Below are 12,894 nucleotides of genomic sequence, written 5' to 3' on the forward strand. Positions count from 1 at the left end.
TCGGGGGCGGGGCTAGAGGCTCTCCTCTGCAGGACTACACGTCCCAGCATGCCCTCCTCGGACAGCGGCTCCCCACCCTGATTGGGCCGCCTGTGGAGAGCACTGAAACACGATTGGCTGTCAGGCCGCGTCCATCATGTGGGCTCCGCCTTGTTGGGCGGGGAGCTATCCCCCCGCCGGGGCAGGGGTGCGCCGGGGGCGGTTCTGCCCCGGCGGGGGCTGCTCTGTCCCGCCGCGGGCGGGCGGCTGAGGCAGGGCCGGCGCTGGCCTCGGCCTCTTCCCTCCGTGCCCCGGCGGGGCGGAGGAGGAGCTGCCCGCGCCGTGGGGTGGCGGCTGCCCCGGTCCCCAGCGGGCGCGGCGGGGCCCCGGCGGCGTTGCTGGCGGCGGCGGCCCCCGCGGCGGCGGTTGGCGGCCGTTGGCGGCCGTTGGCGGCCGTTGGCGGGGCGCCCGCCGGGACTGGGGGAGTGCCCGCCCGCCCCCCTCCCCCGCCCCCCATGTGGCGCACGCTCCGCGCTCTCTGCGCGCCGCCGCCGAGTTTGTTTTCCTTGTGGGCGGGTTCGGTGCCGGGAGCGGCTCGGCGCGGCGATGCGGCGGCCGCGCCGGGGCTGCTGAGGCGGCCGCGGGGGAGCCGGAGCGCGCGAGTGGCCCCATGGAGGAGCGGGAGGGCGAGGTGCGCTGGGACGGGCTGTGCAGCCGCGACGCCGCCGCCCGCGCCGCCGCCCTGGACCACATCGCGCAAGCCGTGCTCCGCCGCAGCGAGACCGTGGTGCCCGTGGCGGCGGCGGCTGCAGCGGCGGTGCCTGCCCGCGCCGCCGCCGCCGGGCTCCTGGCCCCCGCCGCCCGGGACGGGCTGAGCGCGGCGCTGGCCCGCCTGCTCATGCTCTCCAAGCGCTGCCCCTTCCGCGACGTGAGGGAGAAGAGCGAGGCCATCCTCGGCAGGGTGCAGGTAAGCGCCGGCGGGGCGGCCCCAGCGGGCAGCCCGCGCTCCGGGCTCCGCTGGACTTGTGCAGCGTGTGCGCTAACCCCCCTGCCCGCCCCAACCGCCGCCGCGAGGAGGGAGGTTTGGGAAGGCGTTATTGAAAGGGAGGGGGAATGCACGAAGAAATCCAGTGCGAGGGCAGGCTGCGAGCTGCTGGAAAGGCAACCGATCGCTGGGACGCGAGGGCATCCAGAAGGAAGGGCTAAAGTGACAAACGCACGTTTCTCGTTTCAGCCGTTTTACCAGTGCTGTGATATTAGCAGTTCACTTATGATATGCAAGCAGGAAAGATTTGGGTGCAAACATTTCAGGCTGCGAAATAAAAATATAAATCAGTATGGGGCGTTTTTGAGCTTTTAGGAGCTGTACGAGTTTTAAGACTATTAAAGCAGAGCTTGTCAAATTTCTTGTTTTGCTGTTGTTTGTTGGTAAATAGTCTCTCCACTGGAAATGGAGCCGAACTATTTTTTTAAGCTCACAAGCGGTTCCAGCCAATAGCAGATTAAACTTGTTGACCTTTCTTGCTAACAAAACTGTTTTTACTTCTCGGCTGGTTACAGCCCAAGTATAGTTACTCTTGTTGCAATTTTCTTGCTCATTTAAAGGGCTTGCAAAGATCTTAAAATTCTGGTGGAATGATGGAGTTGTATCAAACGATACAGCATCCCTTCTGAAAATCTATGCTCTGCACAGTAGAGAAAGGAAACGGAGGCATTTCTTTTAATCACAAGTGAATACATAGAACTGCGCTTGGATTTAATTCCCTGATTCCTGCTTATTGTGCTTTCTCTCTGAGCACATTAGCAGATTTAATAACGTAGGGGAATCTAGGGAAAGATTTTCTATATACAAAAAAAAGTGCATCTAGTTCTATTTTTGTTTTGACTTACTTTGAGCTGATTTGAAGAAATTCTGATTTTGGTTGAAGCTGAGAGCTCTATTTTATTTTGTAGAACTTCTCAATTGTGTGATAAACTTTACATACAGTGTAATTTAATTTATACAATTTTGGCTGGATGGGACATTTTTCTCAAAGCAGATTTTGCTGTGCAAAGCTATAACTGCCACATGATTTATGTGGAAGGCTTTGACAATTATACTTTTTTTAAAAAAATGAATATTAGCTTGATAACTTAACCTGGCACCTTTGTATCAACATCTTTTCTGTTACAGATTCAATCGAACAGACTGCTAAGGAAAAGACTTGCTTTTATCAAGGACAAGTTATCAGTGTTTATTGAAAGGCCAAGTGGGTGATCTCTGACCTAAATTATGGAGGAAGTCAGACTGTGATCTGTGAACTCCCCTTTGGGTTTACGTTTATGAAGTTACTTCTAGTTAAAGTTTGTCTTGTTTAGAAACTGTTACTAACATTTTTAAGTAGACCAAAAATCCTAGTAGAATGTTAAAGTTCACTGCATTTTGATATAGCAAGTACAAGCTCACATCACATGGTCATAGCTGGCTTGACTAATAGTAAAAAGGGTAAAAGAGCTACATGAATATGAAACCATTCATGTGTATGTGAGCTGCAGGTCTTGCAACAAGTTAAGGAAAGTCAAAGCAAATACATTAATTAAAAGATTTTTTTGTAACCCTTCTTTCTTGTCTGTATCTACTCCCTAAGAAGCTAATATCTTCTCTGAATTGAGAATGGCAAATTTTAGTTCTTTAAGATTGTACTCATAAATGCAAATTCTTTGTAATCTTTAGATCAGCATTCATGGAAGAAATAATCCAATCCAAGCATTCCATCTGGGATGCTGCGAACTGTTTTCAGACATGAAATGATTTTCTGTTAATTTCATGGCCAAGAGGAATTTTATTCAAATCTCTGCCATGAAAATGGCAGATAAAATATTAAGCAAAATATAATTAGTCTATAGAATTTGCAGCTTTTAGCAGCGATTCAAAGGGTAAACAGCTTAGTAATACTATAATAAAATGAAATTCTGTTTAGACTAGTATCAGTAGTTAAAGGACTCTTTGTATTACTTTATCTTCCTGTGTTAAGATATGAAAGAATCTTTCTCCAAGTCCACAGTAGTATGTACTGCTATGCTATCTTAACCTTATTTTCTATCTAAGCTATAAAAGGACAAAAAGCCCAGGGCAAAAAGAGGCAACTTTGAACCAAAGGTTCTCCTGGGAACCAGTGCTGTCCACCTTCTCTGTCCTGTGGGATGGTAGTCCAAGTTTCTCTGTGAAAGGCAGAAATGGGAAATGTGCTTTTTTTTTCTTTTTTTTTCTTCTTCCTATTATGCATGCAGGTCAGTGAGGAAATCAAAGATATGAATTCTCCACTCCTCACCCCTACTCACAGTCTGGTAGCTCTTTCTTTCTGGGCCTAGTGCCCTCTTGACCATTGGGGTAAGCAAGAAATATCTGGGTGTGAACAGCTCTGCGGCTGGCCTTTTTTTGCAGCTGTGTGTCTGAAGCAAGTTGGTGGAATGTACCAAATGGCTGGTGTAAGCTGCAGGCTTGGCAGCTGCCAGTGTCAACATGGCTCCTTTTTAGGACCCTAATTTGGCATCTCTCTGAGCATGCCTCTAGAGGAAAACTCTATTTTTTTTTCTAGTGAAAAATTCCTCTGAAATACAGTGGAATCCTAAGCAAGCTCTCTTCTTTGTTTCTGATTAATAAGTAACATTGCCTGTGTCAGAATCTATTAAAAATACATTATTACTTAATGTAGATTCCTGTTGCTTTAACTTATATTCAGAATCTCCTATTGTGGACTGGAATGTGGGAGCGTGTATGTACGTGGATGTATATTTTTTTCATTTTCAGTGTTTTGCATGTATTTACTGTATATTGTTCAAGATCTTGCAGACGAGGGGGTCAGTCCATCCAGTATGTTAGATCTCTGCATGCCAACACAAAGATACAGGCAAAGAACAGCAATGGAAGGTCTTAACGTGTGTTTATTAAAACTCTTCTGTATAGCCTCTATCAGATCACTTAGATATATATGACTGCAACATTAATATAAGGTGAATGTCAGTAGCTGGGGAAGAATCATCCAAAGTATGAGATTTACTAGTTAAAATCTCTCATTACCATCCAGCATATCTTGAGAAGACTAGACAGAACATACTGCTCCACTGAGATCTGTGAATTCATGAAAAATAAAGAGTTTGAGATCGTGTAGATGGGAAGTAGGTTCTGCACGAGTGACAACAAGGCATTAGCTTACATAGGCTAGGGGATGACAGACTAGTGGAAAAAAATTAATGAATGTCATAAAGCTTAGAATTGATATGTAAAACTTCATCAGAGATAAATCTTTAAGAAGTTGAGATCAGTTTCTTTTTTTCCTTAGAAGTGATGTAGTACCAAACACAATTTCATTGCAGAAGGAAGTAAAGTAATGAAAAAAGAACTTTGCTTAAATCATGAGCTCTTCATTAGAACACAGGGAACGTGAAACACAGGAAACATACAGAAAATTTGGCATAGGTTGTTGAAGACCTACATGAAGTGCAGTAGGAGGTATGGACAAAACAGACAAATATGTAATGACGTACAGCTAAAAGGGATCATGGAAGAAACCAAGAAAAAAAGATCCACAGATTAATAGAGTAGGGAATTATTAACAGATGATGTTGAGAAAGCTGAGGTGATTATACAGTCTCTGAAATGGTTAATCCAGGCAGTGTAGTTAATAACAGACAAAATAGTAAATAGTACTTGGCCTAGACTAGAGGAAAAAAAATGTAGATTACTTGGATAGTCCAAAAATCTTTGGCTTAACAGGGCCAGATGAAATTCATTCAAAGGTCTTAACTAACTGAAGCAATCTCAGACCTGATAGTGGACAGAAATAATAAATTGAAAAAGAATAATAAGGTGTGGATCTTCAGCAAGGGGCAAGTGGGGTATGATGAAGAGGAACTGGTAAATTATAAATTTAGCTGGCAGAAAAAAATGTTGGAGCCAGTGATCAAACACATTTTCAGTGCCTAGAAAAAAAATGCTGAGCAACAGCCAAAACAAACTTATCAAAGATGATTTATTTTAAATCTAACATTTCTGCACTTTCTACGATGGAGTAATAGGTCTTGTGGAACAGTGAGAGCTATATTGTTAACATGTTGATGCTGTTTGAGTCCTCAGTATTTTGATTAACAAGCTAGGAAGCCATGGTCTAAAAAATATTTTGCAATGAGTGTAAAACTAACTGGAAAACCACCTTCAGAGTAGTTTATAGAGATTTGGTATTAAAATAGAAGCAAGCGTGCAGTACAGGTTCTGCAAGGTCCTGTGCAGTACTCTCAGGATCTTGATTAATGGAGTGGATATACTGGTTGGTGCTTGTTGAATTGCAGATGACTAGCTGGGAGGGAGAGTTAGAATCCTGGATAACAGCAGTAGCATTTGAAATGATGTTGATAACTGATGGGAGCTTGGATTGTATCTTCTAGATCTCTTGAGTTTTCTTGAAGAAAGGTTGAAAGAATTGGTGGTGGAATAGTCAGCTACAAAGGCCAAGGCATTACATCCCGAAATACATGGGGGCTGGAGGAGATGACAAGGCTGCTGCAAAGAGGAAGGAAACATGAACTAGGATGAATGACCAGTTGATCTAAATTTCAGGCAGACTTGCATTAGACATACAGATTTTTTTTCAAGAATTACAGTAGTAAAGCAATGGCACAGACCGTCCAGGAAGAGTGAGTCATGTTCGTTGCTAGAGCTCTTTGTCTAAACTGCTCTTTAAACATCAGTCAGGAGTGATACGTTTATTTGATTGCCCTTTGGGAAAGGGAGAATGTTGCTAACTGGATGGTTTTTCCTTCTATCCTCCTTTTCTGTCTTTTGTGTTAGTAACTGCTGTGGGGAGCTATACTATTTACTTTGCTTTGCAAGACTGTATTTACCAGATATGCAGCAGCAGTAGAACTCGTCATCTGGAATTCAGATACTTTGCTCAGTAATAGGAGAAATACTGAAGTAATAATATGACACACCTAAATGACAGGTCGTCTTTGCAGCTTCTGCTAGCTTAGAAAATCAAACTGTACCTCTACAATATTTATTGTAAGTATGTACTGTTGATGGGTCTTTATCACTTGTGTGTATGTGTGGCGGGGTAGGCTGTCTAGTGAAGTTAAGGCAGAAGGCTTAATCTTAAAAGGTCAGGGAGTGTTCTGAAGTGGGGTGTAAACATGTATATATATTTTTGAAGTTAAGAAATTATCAATAACCCTTAGATCCCCTTCTCTGACTCCTCCCTCCTTCAGCCTACTTTCTGCTTTCTGAAAGCTCCAGTCCACTTGTTGAGGGAGGCTTAAGGAAGTTTTCTTTTTTCAACCTTGTCATCTGCAGAATTGTCTGGCCCCGAGAACATCTTTGCATGGGATAGAGAGTTGCTTGAAAACAGTGGAGGCTCTCAAAGTGGTATAAAGAAAGATATCTAGGTCACTTCTAATGCTGTTCCAATGTTTGGAGCCTTTCTATAATTTTCCATGCTAGCTGGATAGCATTCTTGTTTGGAATGACCTTTGTTTATTCATCTTTTTCTTACAATTGTGTGGGATAACTTGATCAGGGTAACTGTAATTCCAGTGAATCAGTTTTCAGGGCACCATAACTAGAGTTTTTGTGTTCAAAAAAAGTGAAAATTGAAGCAGGCGTTTGATATTGGCTTGATATTTTCTGACTGAATTTGAAAGCTATAAGATGAAGAAATTGAGCACAAACTTCTCATCTCTTGTTTACTACTGAGGTAAGTAGTAGAATGTGCACTGCTGGCTTAAAAAAAGCTTACTTTTTCATAGCAGCTAATATAAGGAGATCTGCAGAATCAGGAGTACCTGAGCTTGTAGGCAAAAGGGTCTGTTCCTCCTGATCTAGGAATTGCTAAGTTACATGAACTCTGTTTTAAACCTTTTTTTCTTCCTGCTTGTTCCATGAGAAGTTGACTGTGCTTTAAGCTCCTAGCTAGAGAGGATCCTTGGACAGTCTACATTAGTGTATTCTAATGTCTCCTTAGTCCTTTATCTTAAATTATTTTTCTCAGTCTAATGCTTATGTTGTAGGGATAGCAGTGATCCTTCTGCTCGCTGCTTTAATTCTGTTGTGTCTAAAACCTAGCTTCTTTCTAGTCTCTTCTAAAAAGCTCTCATAATTTAGTTTTCCTGTTACTTATGTAAACAACTGTCTTCATTTTAGGCCATTGGCATACATTAGGATTATTCTTTACTCATATGGAGCAATTTTATACATCTTGAGGAGATGGTCAAAGTAAAAAGTACTGAGAACTTGGAAAGATTTAGAAATTGGCATACTAGTATGCAAAGTATTAAGTAAAGAGTATATGAGCTCTGAAATTGTATAAAATAATAGCTTTTCATTGAGTTGGACCAAAATAGTTTGTTTAAAGGAAAATTATATTGTCTCACTGTCACAACCACAAAGTGAGCACTGAAGAAGTTCTGTTTTGTTTTCTTACTCTTTTTTCTTCAGCCCAGGATTTCTCCTTTTGAAATGAACATAGTGGAAAAGTACTGATTCTGACTTCACAGCTAGGAATATACCATTGTGGGATAGAAAAATAATTACAAAGCCTTGAGTGTGTTTTCCTGTGGATACTGAGTGTTTAAATTTCCAAAAATATGATTTGCTGTCACAGATATTCCAGTAAACTGCTTACACTTTAAGGAAGGAAAAAAAGAAGAGAGGAAAAAAAAAAAGCTTAGCTCTCACTTCAGAAATCAAGTCAAACATGGAAATCTTCACTTAGGCTACATATATGAATTAAATCCAAAAGGCTAAGTAGTAGTTTTTCTGCTCTTTACCACTTTCTTGATGTTTTCAACAATTTTGATTTTTTTTCCCCTTTTCCTTTGTGTATTCTCCCAGGAAACTTGGATTAGATTACTGCCAAAAGCTGAGTTAGGCAAATTAATTGGTTTCGTACTATTCAAACATGGTAAGCAGTTAACCATTTTCTTTACTCTAGGTTTGTGTAGAAACCAAACTTCTAAATGCAGAGGAGATGCTAGAGCAGGTACTGCTACTTATGTTATGTAATCTGTTCCAACTATTCCGTTTGTCAGTCTACAAGAACTTAATTTTTGATGAGGGCGTTGTGCTAGAAGGAAACACAGTGCTTCTGAAAATGTATGGTTGTCTTTTTTTTCTCTGAATTAATTGGAAACTAGCTGTTTTCATCACTCCCCTCTGCTTTCTGGAGTAAATAAGAGGATTTTCTCAGTTGCAGGTCTTTCATGGCAAAACTTTTACCTACCTAAACATCTGAGTGTCCCTGTGAGGCTAAGTTTTGAGTCTTAAGGTGCAACATCCTCTTAGTTAAACTTTTTTTTTGAATTTTCTTTGTTTTTATTGAACTGTTTTTAAAGAGTTTTTTTTTCCAAGGTAAGTGTTTTGTTAAGAATCTCTTAGCTCCTAGAGGGTAAGTATGAAATAATATGGTATTTCTTCAAAGGAAGAGCAAATGGAATTGAAAATGGAAACTTAAATTTAAGGTACCAAAACTTTTCCTATGTGCTTTTTTCCTTCCCTTCAGAGGAGGGGAACCTCTTTTCTGAAAGATTTTCCATTACAGTGTATTGCTGAGCCTGCACTGTTCCTGGTGTTTTGGTACAACAAAACTTTTAGCTTTAAAATGCAGCCTGGTTGCCAATAGAACATTCCACTCAGATTAAACTGTTTGTTTGGGTTTTCCATTTATTTGAATTTTAGTTCTAATCTAGATTTGCACTGATTTTAATGTAGAAGGAAAATGGAAGAGAGGCAAAAGATTTGCCTCAAACTTTTTTTTTCTTCTGAATTTCTAGTCTATACTGAATGCAAAGTTTTATCTGCTGCCAGTTAACAGAAAGAAATATTTGGCAGCTGTTGCACACTTTTTCTGGAGTTCAGCATGTTATGAGGATAGGTCCTTATCAGGCCAAGATTGAAATGTTTTCAATATTTGCCCTGACTTTATATATGTCCGATCTATCCTTGCCCATGTGTTACAGAAAAGGATATTGGAAGCCTTGTAACTTAGTCTAGATTACTTTTTTACAGGTAGGTTTTACAATAGTTGCTTATATTTACCTAGAAATAAATGTATAAATAGTGTTCTATAAGAGAAGCTTAATTCTGACTCTTTATTGCTACTATACTATTCCAGTACATAGAAAAGGAAGCCAAATGGAAATGTTTTTGTCTGGGTTTTAGCAAGCATATTGGTGTCTTGGCTCTTAGTGTTCTGCTGCTTTTCTGACTGTTTAGAACATAGCAATTGTGTGATTTATGTTGTCTGGAATCTGTCAGAAGAAGAGTATGTGTAAACTGGGGAAGTTAAAGGTTGAGTCTCTTTCAATACTTAGTTTCAAGTCTGTCTTTTGAAGGATTCAAGCTTTTTGGTAAGGTTTCAGTAAGAATGGAAATTGTCTTTTTCAATGCAGAAAATATTTTTGTATTGCACATTATTATTTTGAAAATTCAGATTCTAAAAGTAGTAGCTAACTCTATAGTTGATACATTAAGTGAGCACCTGACACTGAGGCAGAAATTGTTCTGTGTTTTTTCTCCTTTTTAAGGTTAGCTAGTCTGCCTACTTATACTAGTAGAGGAGATTTGGCAGAAGTGCAGTCTTCATTCACTTTAAATTCAAACTGTAACTGCTAAGGACAGTGGAAAATATTGCTGCTTCATGGTATTTCCAATACAACAATTAATTTTGTAGTAAGTGTGGTGAGCTTCTCATGTATGCTCCTTCTCTCAGAGCCAAAAGTCTGAGGGTTCAGCACTGCAACTTGCTTGACAGACTTGCATGTTTTTGGCGAGGCACGACTCTGGAATCCCAAATCCTGTGGGGCAGGGTAGTGATGTGGCTCAAAATTATTTCTAAGTAATGCATATACATAAAAACATGTGAACGAAATTTGGAGGTTTCTTCTGAACATCTAATATGGAAGTTGAATACCTTACTGTTCCTCAAAAGAAATAGTTGCTAAAACATACTTGTGAGGACTGAGGTTAAAAAAAATAGCTTTACAAAACATAAACTTAGTTGTTAGTGCTGTGTTCTAAAACAGCTCTTGGTGGGGATGGGAAGCAGGATTTCTCTAGATACATACTCCCAAACTGTCCATTTAAAGATGACTTCAAGAAGAAAGATTTCTTGTGGAATATAGCTTTTTTTTCAGATTTTATTCAAGGGGCAGTCCAGTTGAAGGAAATTGTTCTTAGAAGTAATTTGCATAGGAAGCAAGGGAGGAGGACTTTCACTGAAGTTAGTTTATTCAGTCAAGAAGGAAAGATTCTTGGATTTTAATATTTAATGATGATAGACTTCCAAATAGGTTTGCTGTGAATTACTTCAATAGCAATGTTATTTAAGAAAAACAGAAATGACATTAAGGTTGAACAAATACCGGTGTTTGAGGGGAAATAGGACCTTTTTCTTTTTTGAGGAAAAACATCATAATTATTTCTAAATGGAAAATATACCTTTATGGTTGACTCATGACTGTAGAGGTAAGAATTTGGATAAAAGGGTCCTTTGAAGTGGACGGGTTAGTGTCTTTGTCCCCTGAAAGAAAACTTGAACTTTTTCACTTCTGTTCAGGCAGCTTATATCACATACAGGTTTCTGAGGCAATACTTGTAAATACTCCTTGTACAATCTGAGAAGTTTTCTCTGAAGTAAATGGGCAAAATGTAGACCTGTTTACAATGAATTATTGTAAACTTTCGTGTTGATTTAAGGACAAAATGGCGTGCTACCTGGGGACTGTTCAGGAAGCTGGTTGCTTTAGATGCATTAGTGCTTGCCTCTTCTTGATAAATCATACTAATGCTGCAACTTCATCAAAGTAGCCCTGACAAATGCTGCCTCAGTGGCAACTGGATGTGCCCCTCATTTGCAATGCTCTGCTTCATGTGGCAGCTGCAAGTGGCACTTGCATAGCTGTGCCTGCCTTCCTCCACGGAGCCTGGCGTGGGAGGGTTGCACAAGTGTTTCAATGGAGAGCTGTTTCCTTGTGCAGAAGATAACAGCTTTGGTGCAAACTTATCCTGGGTTGTCTTGCGCTGTTACAACCCTACCGTCTGGTTCTGCCCTGCATAATAAGGTCTGGTCTGCATGTGGAGGTTCTGCCCAGTAGTACTTCGCATCCCGTGTTTCCTCTTTGTACCTGGAAGATTGCAGTGCCTTGGCTGGGAGATTAAGTGGGCTAGAAACCAAAGGGGTAACCTGTTAGAATGAGCATAGCCATGCTCTCTGAGTGTCTTATGCAGTAACAGTTCAGGGAAAGCAGAAATCTGTCTGGCTGTGCCAGCCAGTATCTGGAATGGCTTGAAATTTGTTTCAGAGCACTTGCAGAAGAGCTTGTTATCAGAGGGCGAGAGGAACAATAACATCTTTCTTCTAGTTTGTTACAATACAATTTCTAGAGCTGCCAAATGAGCAAACTGGAACGATCTACTTGACTGTTACCATCTCACCTTGGTTGCCCTGGCACTGTACTGGATGGAACTATATAGGGTCAAGCGTAGGATCTCATGATGGCGTACTTTCCTTGCTGTCTAGAGCTGAGCAGATGAGGAGCTGAGCAAAGCCCTTTGTTGCTTACAGGCGGTCGAAGTAGTTCATTTGATGGCAATTCTGTATGATACTGGGTATGTTCTCATTTTCCCAAAGGCTATGCATTTGGATTGTATTATGAAAAATATGATTTATTTTCTGATAAGTAGGTTTTCTAGGCTACTGTAATGAAATGTTTAATTCTGTAACAATATACAAAACCAGTATACAAATCTCTATCATGTTACATTTTTTTTCGTAATTTCAGCATATAAATGAATACTACTCTTTAAATTTTTCCTCTATGTAATATTTAAATATTTGTTTACAAAAGCAGAGTAGAACATTCAAATGTACATGGTAGGATTTATAAAAAAATTTTCAATTCCTTTTGTTGTTCAAAGCTTCTAAGAAATTGAATGGAAATTAAACTGGAAAGAGCACATGCTGTTAGTTGTTACTAAGTATATATGGTGTGGTAGGAGTCAGGCAGTCTAACAAAGAGCTGTCAGTAAGTTCTGAAGCCAATCATTATTAAACCTATTTATTTCACATTGAAATAGCACAGAGGAATTTTTCCAGGAATAAAATTGTATGAAATATCTTTTCCTTATCCTTGGCTTTTTTTACTTACAGGAAAATAGTGTAATTTAGTAATTAGCATCATTTGAGATGCGATTCCTTTGTACGGTGCAGCAGTAGATTCTGATGCTCACTGAAATCAAGCACACCATCCCATAGAATTAAGATGGTCTTAAAGTGGATAATAGAATCTGTAAGCTATTCTCTTTTCAGTGCGAGTGATACCTCTTGTGTAGGCTGTGCTCCTGAATCCTGGGCTCTATCTGGGAAGAACTGAAACACTGGGCTTTGAGATGGCAAGGGTGAGCTTGTTCTAAGAATTTAATGCAACTACTATCAGGCTAGAAGGCTAGAATTAATATGGAATTGAACCAGCATGCTGTATAGCATTTTATTGTAACACTCATCATTGTAAGTGAACATGGAAGAGAAGCAGCTATTATATACTTGTGGCAATTGCTTTCCTTCACTTTGTTAGGTAAAATAATGACTCTTCATAGACTCTTGAGTTGGAAGTCCAGAGTGAACTGCAGGAGAGTATCCTGAAAGTGGATGCTGTTGTTCTAAAGCAAAGGGTAAAGCTCTAGAAACTTCTTATAGCAGCTTCTGCATTTCTCTTTTGTGGAAATGAGTCTAGGAAAAGTGTGGTGCAGGTTGCTAAATGAAGACAGGAACCCTATATTTCAGCTAGGTCTTTAGGGGCAATTTGAGAGAGAAATGTTCAGAATTTGCTGGGACATTTTTGATAGAACATCTGTTTTCTTGTTTGCTCCAGAGAAGACTAATCTAG

General features: G+C 40.5%; 1 protein-coding gene across 1 annotated transcript in view; it reads left to right on the plus strand.

Moving 5' to 3' along the window:
* The first annotated feature begins 526 nt into the window (after positions 1–526).
* SESN1 (sestrin 1) overlaps positions 527–12,894 on the plus strand; it is an 80,986-nt gene continuing 68,618 nt past the window's right edge. The window contains exon 1 of the mRNA XM_062572663.1: positions 527–946. Coding sequence (XP_062428647.1) covers positions 650–946 — 297 coding nt within the window. The 5' untranslated portion in view covers positions 527–649. The remainder of the gene's footprint in view (positions 947–12,894) is intronic.

This window comes from Rhea pennata, chromosome 3 (assembly GCF_028389875.1).
Source record: "Rhea pennata isolate bPtePen1 chromosome 3, bPtePen1.pri, whole genome shotgun sequence".
In the NCBI taxonomy this organism is placed as follows: domain Eukaryota; kingdom Metazoa; phylum Chordata; class Aves; order Rheiformes; family Rheidae; genus Rhea; species Rhea pennata.